We start from the raw sequence: 9,808 nt of genomic DNA, 5'->3' as shown, positions 1-9,808 counted from the left end.
TTTGAGCTCCAGCAATAAAGTAAATTTGCTCACTCTTGTGTTTTTTTTTTCCTCTGCCTGTCATCTTCCATCACTCCCTCTGGTTTGCCACAGGCTTTCTTTGTTGCATAAAAGAGCTTTAATTTGCTTGTTGGGACAGAATCTGACGTGAAATTTCTGCAGAGATAAATATGATTGAACAGGAAGGAGGAAAAGTTCAGTTCTTCTGACTGATTCAAGACCTCTGCATGCTTGTGCATTGGTACTGGGTCAGTTTAAAAACATTATATATGCAAATGAACAGATTAGTCGTTAGTCGGGAGTCAGTAATTTAACAACACAGACAGCAGTTGCTTTTTGATTCTATAACAAAGATATCTCAAGTTTAACTTTGGAATCCACAATAATATCACTACATCATCTGCATATTGTGCATATTTACCTGCAGATAAATCCATAAAAACTGACTCGTGAACATTTTTGTAAAAACTGAAAAGTTGTACTGAATGACTTAATGACCATGAATGCAGCAGAGCGTGTTTAGTAGGTTTTAGCATGTCAGGCGTGCTGTGACTTCATTTCACGTGTTCCCTCTCAAACCCCGCCCATTGGTATGCTGGCCTTCACAGCAGATACCAAACAGGATTTAAACCCAACGAAGGTGAAAAGCTATGATCCAAAAATTAAAAAAACGCTTTGAAGTGTGATTAAATGTAGTTCATCAGGAGACATGTTGACGATTCACAGCCTAACACTGTATAATGTATGGATGTATGATACACATGGCCTTTTACATCTTAGTCTTTGTGTTAGTTTCTTCTTCTTTGTTTCTGTAATTTCAGCAGCTCCTTCTTTCTTTCTCTCATGTTTACTTAACTCTGACTTTCACCTTTCCCAATCTCTTTGTTTGCGCTGTGTGTTTGTATTCTCCTGCTTTTGTTGACTCACTTAGAGCCTGGATACATATTTGCTTCATCTCAATGGTTCAAATTTGCATTGTAGCAGAAGCACTGATGCTATATTTGCTGTGAGGAAGTGTCTGGAAGAGAAGAGAGGAGGTCAGAAGTAGCGTCATTGTTCTTTGTAGATCTGGAGAAAGTCTGACATGATACAGAGAGAAGAGTTGTGCAGGACATCTTTGATCGCTGTAAGACATTGAAGAGATGTGCTGTAGGGGGGACAGGGATCATCATGTTTGCAGATGACATTGTGACCTGTAGTGAGAGCAGGGATCAGGTGGAGGAACATCTAAAGAGCTGGAGGTTTGCTCTGGAAAGGAATGAAGATCAGCTCCAGCAAGACAAAGTATCTGTGTGTAAATGAGAGGAACTCAAGCTGGTTGGTGAGGTTACAGAGGTGAAGAAGGTGCAAGATGTTAGATTTACAACAGAGTGTTGGAAAAAGATGATGAAGCATGTGTAAACAGGTTGGAACAGATGGATGAAAGTTTCAGTGGTAATTTGTGACAAAAAAATATCGATAAGAAGTCAAGGAAAGGCGTAGAAGTTTTGAGAGTTAAGAGGCTGTTGGTTTAGAAACTCTAAGAGAGACAGAGCTGAAGATGTTGAGGTTCTCTTTGTGGATACGATCAGGAGTGAAGACATCAGAGGACCAGCACATATTGTATGTTTTGGAGATGAGGCAGATTGAGATGGTTTGCTCACATTCAGAGGAGGTAAACGGATGCTGAGACTGGAGCTACCAGGAAAGTGGAGAATTCTAAATTCACTGAACAGAGGATAGGGTTAAATAAAGGCAGATGATTTACTTTCCATAAGGAAGTAGCTGAAAGTCAAAGAAGAAAATTGTTGAAAGACCCACTCTGATAAAAATCATGTTTTGGAGTTATTTTTGTAGCATTTTTCTCATGATAGAGGACATGTATAAATACATTTATGCTCAGAATATCATTTTTTTTATTCAAAGCATTGTGAATGTCAAAAAAAGATTCTGTGCTTCGTAGCGGTTTGTCATGCTCAAAAAAAAAAAAGGGAAAATTGTTCTGGTACAATCTTGGGATATATCGCAATGTGCATCATTGTGTCTTGCTGCTGCGTGTCGCACAATTCTTGCCAACTCACACTCCTAAATATTACTCCCCATTTTTGTTGCATCGGTAAAGTTTAGTAAGGTTGTGAAGGGCTGTAAGCTAAACAGAGAACTCTCTTTAATGGGGAGGGTTGCCAATGGTACCGCTGACAATTCAGAGGCAAAATTCTAATGAACTCCTGCCGCTCTGCAGAAACTATGTCCTAGAAAACGACACAAACTTTTTGATTTTGGCTAAAATATAGAAAAATAATCATTTAAATATCACTGGGAACGCTTTAAAAATATATCAAAAGATGATCAAAGTGGGTTTTTAAGGATGCTAGTTCTCATGCAGTCCCCTCAAATGAGTCATATTTATAAAATAAATGCACCTCCAAGTTTGTTACTAAAATAAAGTCCAACTTACTCCCACGATCAGATCCGCTCCAACAATTCTCATCTAACCTGCATCACACTGTAAACACCAGTCAGTGGCGAGTTTTCTAATGTTTATACAAAATCCTGCTTCAAATTGAAAGATGAGTATAGTGTTTTTACTGTTTATTATCCAGATTTGCGTGCCCTCTGTGTAATCACAGCTCAGGATGGTTCCCATGCTTCACTTCCCTCATGCTGTTTGCTAAAACAGCTTAAAGGTGAAGAAAAAACATCCATAAACGTTCAGATGGAGAAGAAAAACATCCTAAAATGGCTACAAAGTAAAGTCTGAATCACAGCGCAGAGTGTTCACGAACAATGAGTGTTCCTAAAACTACTTCATAAACAGTAATAAACCAAGTAGTTTTATATGTTTTTCTGGGTGCTGAGGATTCCATGATGTATTGTGATCTCCTACTGGGAGCGGGTTGATGTTTGAAGAAAGCATTTAGCTACTGTTTGTAAGAACAAACATACATTTTAATGAAAAACACTTAAAGAAAAACTTATGGTTATTTTGGATTGTAAATAAACACAATTTGTGCACCATATTTAAGCATCAAAGTAATACAAGACAGAAGGAGAACATCAAGTTTGTATTGAGGTGTCCTTCGAATTCCAACGGGTTTTCTTGAACCTTGCAGGCGCAGGTGAATGCATACAGACAGCAGAAGGAGTCTTTGGACAGGAGGTCCAGTACAGCTCAGTCTGGTCCAAACCCGACTCATCAGCAGCTACAAGCGGTCGTCGCTACACAAGAGCCCGATGCTCATGAAAACCAGCCGGCAGCCATACTGGAACAGTCGCATAAGGAGGGGCGTGTTCAGGAAGAACCCCATGCTCACCAGGACACGGAGTCACGGGTAGCGTGGCATTATGGGGGATGTTTTTGTCACATCAGTCTGCAGAAGATTGGGAAAGTTTGGAAAAATTGTGGTTTCCTCTCAGGTGGGACATCAGGCGGATGCAGGTCTCCAGTCTGAGGTCGTCTCCCAGCACGCCGTTTCAGAGAGGGAGGAGGACGGCGAGGGAGAGGCAGAGCGGAGGAGGGAGCTGGCAGAGGAGGAGATGGCCCAAGCAGGAAAACCGGAGAAGCTGGAGGAAGACCTGGACCAACCCCAGCCTGAGCATCTGGAAGAGGAGGAGGAGGTGGAGGAAGAGGAGAAGCCCGACGAGAATGCTCTGGACCGACAGAAACGTCAGCCGCAGCTGGTCAGAACTCCTAACTCAGTATTTAAAATGCATATGACAACATTCGAATTATTTCAGCAAACATGCCGTTTCTTATTTATAATAACAATTTGTTTATTTAACTCCATGAACCTCAGGTTGGGAATGCGAAGTCCCCCTACGAGCAGCAGCAGGAGCAGCAGCGCATGGAGGTGCTGAGGGCGGAGGAGCGCAGGCAGATCCAGAGGCGACAGCAGGCCCTGCAGGCCCACAGAGATCAAGTGCTGAGGGAAAGGGAGCAGCGGCTTAAGGAGGAGAAGGAAAGAGAGGAGCAGCACCACAGGGAGGCTGACAGACGGGAGCAGCTGCTGAAGGAGGAGCAGCAGAGGTTGGATCCCAAATCCCAGCTAATGTCAATGAAAACTAAGCAACACTTGTGGCTTTAACGAGCGAGCGTAACCACCTCCTCTCATGGTTCCTGTCAGGAGGAGGATGGAGTACGAGAACGTGGACAATGATATTGTTCAGGGAGAAGAAGACCATAAGGCTAATGATGTGGAAGGTGAGACAAAAAATGTTCTTAAACTGAATATTTCTGCTGTCGCTCGGCAGAAACTATGTCCTAGAAAATGACACAGGCATAATACAAAACACAAAAACACTTTGAAAATAGATCAAAAGATGATCGGAGTGGACTTTAACACATAATGCACCGTTGTACCTGTTGACTGTATATGAGAACTGGACTGAGCTGGACCCTCATGTTCTAATCAGGAAGTACCTGCTGGTTCTCATAAACCTCTATTGAGAAATAACCAGCGATTATTCAGTCAGAATAACAATTCTTGCTGAAATATCTTTTTTTTAACATGTTCTTGCTATTCCTAACTTTTTCATAATATTCTTTTCTGGAGTAAAAGTTATTATATTATAAACTGGCCAATCAGATGCCTCTATAAAAGTAGGTGGTTCCTACTGTTCAAAATGTTAGACAGTTTTGTGCAGCCTGTTTTCAAGTGGTAAAAGTGTGGACTTCCAACAAGCTCACTGCTGATTGGCTAAGTGGTTCCCATAGAATTGTTGACTCAAAAAAACTATCACTTCTTAATGACATCGTCTGGCGGCGATACGGCGCCCGTATCACAAAAAATGGTGACTGAATTGACTTAATTTAATCGGAGCTAGAAGTAAACCATTTTCTATGGGTGACATCACACTCACTCAGTCCAGTTCTCAGATACAGTCAATAGTTGGACCACGGTTATTTAACCCTTTGGAACTAAAACTCAGTTTTTACTACTTTTGAATTAAGATCTGTATTTTCAGTATAAAAAACTGCTTGGTTGCTTATTTGGTATCATTTTAATCAGCACAACCTCTCCTATGTGACGCTGCTTTTATTTTGTCATTTTTCAATGATGTTTTCACACACTAGACATAAAATCATACAAAAACAGAAAATTCCGTCTGGAAAAAAGTGTTTCATTTTGCTGTGGAAACCCCAAAAATGTCTAACATACTGTTTTTACAGCATATTGTATTTATTATTTATTAAAATTAACAATCACTTTCATCCAAAAACTACAAATAATTGTTGGATTCTATCTTTAATTCATTAAAATGTCAATCACAGAATATTCATATAAGTTTATTTTAGACAGTTTTATCAGGCTGACCTCACAGCTGCACAGCAGGACGCCTGAGGGCGTCTGTCGGTTCCAGAGGGTTAAATTATGAATAACAACTAAATTGATTAATCAAATATTGGTTTCATGGGTGTGTTCCTTTTGAATCACGTAAAACTCCTTTACACCGTATGTCACGAATCTGCAACCTACCATTTAATCCAGAACTCCACTTAATTTAGCATCAACTTGAAAGGAAAAAAAATTGTCAGACATGAAGAGTTACCAGCTACAGTAACATGTAACTGGTTTCTGCATTTTTGTTTACAGAGAGAGATGCTGTGTTAACCGAGGAAGAGGAGAAACAGGAAGTGGATCGCAGGATGCAACCACATCAGGTAACCTCTGACCCCACCCACCAACTATAAAGTCTGAAAAGGCACAAAAGCTTCTAAAGTGAAAATACTAACTAATAATCTGAACAAACAACTACAAGTCATGTGTTACATCTGAAAATGAACTGCACTGAAGCTTATTATGACTCAATGGAGGCTGTTTCAAAATATATTGTTGGAATAAATAAAAAAAATCCCCAAAACAAAAGAAAAAAACATTCTTTTATTTTATTTTAAATAAAATGTTTGTCACGTTTCTTCCATCTTTACACCAGTCTGTGTTCTAATCAGAACTTCTTTATGATGGACCTTCTTCTCCAGAATGCTGTTGATGGTGAGGTGGACCCGGAGGACGACCCCAACAACCAGGGAGAGGATGAGTTTGAGGAGGCAGAGGACGAGCGGAGGCCACACAGGGCTGCGGAGGAGGAAGAGGAGGGGGGGGTGGAGGAGGAAGAGGAGCCGGCAGCGCCAGCTCAGCAGATCCCACAGCGTCCTGAACAACCTGCTGCTGACGAAGAACTGGTGGTGAGTTGAGGAGGAGAGAACGGAGCAAAAGACTCAGAACAAAGGGAGTCACATCCCAGTGAAAGACAAAACCAAATATATGAGCTGAAGGAAAATGAACCTCTGAACATGTGATGCAGATTGCTGGAAACCCAGATCAACAGGAAGACACCCTGGATGATCAGTACCAGGAAGAAGCAGAAGATGAGGTAACGTGGATACAAACTCTATCTGCCTAGTAATACTAAATGAGATCTCTAGCTGATTTAAACCATCAAAATAATGTCACTGGATATATGAAAACTCTGATGGAGAATGTTTATCTGCATGGTTTTACTTGAAAGGATTCCTTTTTGTTGTCTTGAAGGCTCAGGAAGACGCAGCTGGAGAGAAAAAAAGAGAGGAAGGGGGGGATGGGGGTGAAGAGGAAGGGGAGGATCCTTATAATGAAGAGAACATAGAACAGGTGGGTTCTGGGTAAATCCTGTGCATCTTTTGCAAAAACAATATCCCCGAGACTTTCAACACGTACTCAATCCAGCCTCTAGTGGTAGTTAGTGGAACTGCAGCCAAACCTTTTTAAATGACTGGATAAGAAAAAGACACGGACTTAAAAAAAATAAAAAATAAAAACGGCCTTTTTACTTTATTTACCAGATTTTCCGTCATTAGTGCGGCTATGGAGAACATTTTAGAGATTTTTCACTGGAGCTGACCTAAAACTATTGTGCTACATATAAGGGAGTCAGGGTCATTTTTGTCAGTTTTTCTTTTGGGATTAGTTTGTTTTATTTGTATAAATTCTGGTGTAATATGGTTCCAACTCACATCAGATAAGTTGTCTTTTAAGACCAACTTTGTTCAAAAGTATGTTTTTGGTGTTTTTCACATGTTGGGGCATTTTTCTGATGATGGAGAACAAATATAACAAGTTGAGTTGAAAATTTTAAATATTCAAATCATGTGTCAGGAGCAGATAGATAAAAAACAAAATTAGGTCTGTGAACATTAACGTGTTAACGCACACAATTAATCAAAAAGAATTAATGCATTAAAATGTTTTAGGTGCATCTGGGCTAAATCTGTATGGTTGGATAACTCAAACATTGCTCACCATTTTCGTTAGACTAGTACAGTTAGTTTTGGGGTGTTGGAGGGTGCTAGCTAGCAGGAGAGTCTGTAAACCGATGGATAATGGGAAGTGGGGATGGGCTCACTAGGCACTAACTTGTCCTTCCCACACCTCAGAGGTGGATTTCTAATGAACTACTGTCGCTCTGCAGAAACTGTCCTTGAAAACAACACAGATTTTTTACATTTTTGGCTTAAAATGTTAAAATCTTAATTAAAAGATTACTGGGAGTGCTTGAACATAGATCAAAATCTCTCCTCTCTTTGGATTAAAGTGCTTTTTGGTTTGGTTTCAGGATGACATAAAGCACCAAGAAGGGCCCAGAAGGGAGGAAAACCACCCAAACGGAGCAAAAGAGAATGAGGAGGAGCATTACGAGGAGGAGGAGGAGGGAGTGGAGGAGGACGGTGCCGCTCCCAACAGGAGCCGGAGAGCAGAGATGTAGGAGGAGCAGAACCTTCAGCTGCAGTGCCTTTCTGAAGCCCGCCCGCCTCACTCTTCCACTAGCTTCCAGAAGAACCTGCCGATCAATCAGAGTTCCTCTTTGGAAAACTGGGAGAATAAATGCAAACACTGTACTCTGTGAGAAGGACTGGATTTGCAGCGCGTAGCCTGCACTTATACTGTATATTTTTAGTCGTAGCTTTTTTATCTGCTTTTTTTTACCTGTTCACACATCTGCCTGATTAAGTGCCTCACAGCGTATGTTTTATCATTGTGATGTTTTAGTGAAATGACAGCAAAGATAAATTATATTATCCGTTTATTGTCTTCTCGTTCAGACTTCTGTTATTTTTCATGCAGACGGCCATGTTTTTGAGCAGGAATTCAAACTCCAGTCGTGACATTTAGTTATTTATTGCTGCCGACAGCTTTGACAATCAGAAAGCTGTAGCCTTTAGAGGTTCTCTTCCCTTACAGAAGTGGCTTTTACCTGTTTCTAGAGTTTGGTATGCAGGAAAACGGATATTTCTGCAAATCCCAATTAAAGAAACGTCTGGTGAAGGTTCTTCAATGCCCGGTATCACCGTGACTTGTGCCTTTCCACTTTTGGATCTCTTTTTTTTTTGTCAATCTACACTTTAGAGAAGCATTTATATCTGAAGAGCTTTGAGCTGGCAAAAATGGTGAAGATTGCAAGTCCAGAGCTGGTTTGAAGACACTAATGTAAAGCAGCTTCCTCAGTCTTCTGTCCAATGTAAAATAAAATATTTGTAAAATTTGTACACCAGCAATATTTAATGCAAAAGGAGGGACTTTGAGTGTATTGATTCATGCTTTTGTGGATGAAATGGAATAAAAGGTTGAATGGTTTTAAGAGAATTGTGATTGTGTGGTCTTAACTGTCGGTTTTTAGAAGAAATTTTTTTTACACAAATGGACTGAGCTGTTGGTGACAAAAATAACCTGGAATGATCTTCAAAAATACTCAAAACGTGACCAAATTTAAATATGTTTTTAGAAGTCAGACACTTGTTTTGACTTGACCTGCCAGTTTTAGCTTTCCTTATCCCTTTAAGAGTGTATTTTATTTTCATAACATCTGTTGCTTTTCATCTTTGAATGAACTCCAGATTGTCTAGAATCTGGAGTCTTCTGAAGACAACCCACTTCTAAAACAGTTACTTTTTGTGATCATGTTATTCTTAAACTTCTTTATGACTCTTCTAAAGTCATAAACTGTACTCTTAAAAGTAATAGTTACTGAAGACCTTCAAAGTCTAGAAGTGTGCTTTAAGGAAAATCAAACCCTAGATATTTTCCTCTAAAGAGCATCGCATTCTAGATATTTGCGTTAAAGATTATCACACTCTGAAACTTCTTTGAAGACCATCACAATCTAGATATTTACTTTATAGACAATTGCATCCTAGATCTTCCATCACCATCACATTCTAGATCTTTACTTTGAAGACCATCACATTTTCAATCTTTACTATGCAGATCATTGCATTATAGATTTTTGCTCTGACAACCATCTTATTCTAGATTTTTGCTTTGAAGACCATCACATTCTAGATCTTTGCTTTATAGACCATCACATTCTAGATATTTGCTTTATAGATCATCACATTCTAGATCTTTGCTTTAAAGACCATAACATTCTAGATCTTTGCTTTATAGACCATCACATTTTAGATTTTTGCTCTGACGACCATCACATTCTAGAATTTGGCATTGAAGACCATCACATTCCTAAACTGTTCTCTTAGAGCCATCAATTTCTTGATCTTTGCTTTGCTCCTATAACTTTACTTTAATGACCATATTCTAGATCTTTGCTTCGAAGTCTCAGCTACTTTTCTACTTCAGAATCTGCCAGATTTGCGTTGATCCTCTTAACGGTTGTAAAGTTACAGTGAATCACAGAACAAAAACACTGGAGCTCTGGTGTTAAAGGGTTAATAGGACTAATATTTGTTATTGTCATTTGTTGATTATGAAAGCAGCAGTGATAACCCTAAGTTTGATTTATTTTTTCCCTACTCTCACACAAGTCATGGGGTATTATAAAAATCATTTATGCGACC

At 39.6% G+C, this 9,808-nt stretch overlaps 1 protein-coding gene across 1 annotated transcript in view; it reads left to right on the top strand.

Moving 5' to 3' along the window:
- golim4a (golgi integral membrane protein 4a) overlaps nt 1-8,600 on the top strand; it is a 27,922-nt gene extending 19,322 nt beyond the window's left edge. The window contains exons 8-16 of the mRNA XM_024277773.2: nt 3,093-3,311; nt 3,397-3,660; nt 3,777-4,006; nt 4,104-4,180; nt 5,574-5,641; nt 5,960-6,166; nt 6,286-6,354; nt 6,513-6,611; nt 7,573-8,600. Coding sequence (XP_024133541.1) covers nt 3,093-3,311; nt 3,397-3,660; nt 3,777-4,006; nt 4,104-4,180; nt 5,574-5,641; nt 5,960-6,166; nt 6,286-6,354; nt 6,513-6,611; nt 7,573-7,722 — 1,383 coding nt within the window. The 3' untranslated portion in view covers nt 7,723-8,600. The remainder of the gene's footprint in view (nt 1-3,092; nt 3,312-3,396; nt 3,661-3,776; nt 4,007-4,103; nt 4,181-5,573; nt 5,642-5,959; nt 6,167-6,285; nt 6,355-6,512; nt 6,612-7,572) is intronic.
- Nucleotides 8,601-9,808: the final 1,208 nt, after the last annotated feature.

Source organism: Oryzias melastigma, linkage group LG13 (genome assembly GCF_002922805.2).
Source record: "Oryzias melastigma strain HK-1 linkage group LG13, ASM292280v2, whole genome shotgun sequence".
NCBI classification, from domain to species: Eukaryota; Metazoa; Chordata; class Actinopteri; order Beloniformes; family Adrianichthyidae; genus Oryzias; species Oryzias melastigma.
Note: the sequence above shows the minus strand (reverse complement) of the source record. Positions and strands in the feature narration are given on the sequence as shown.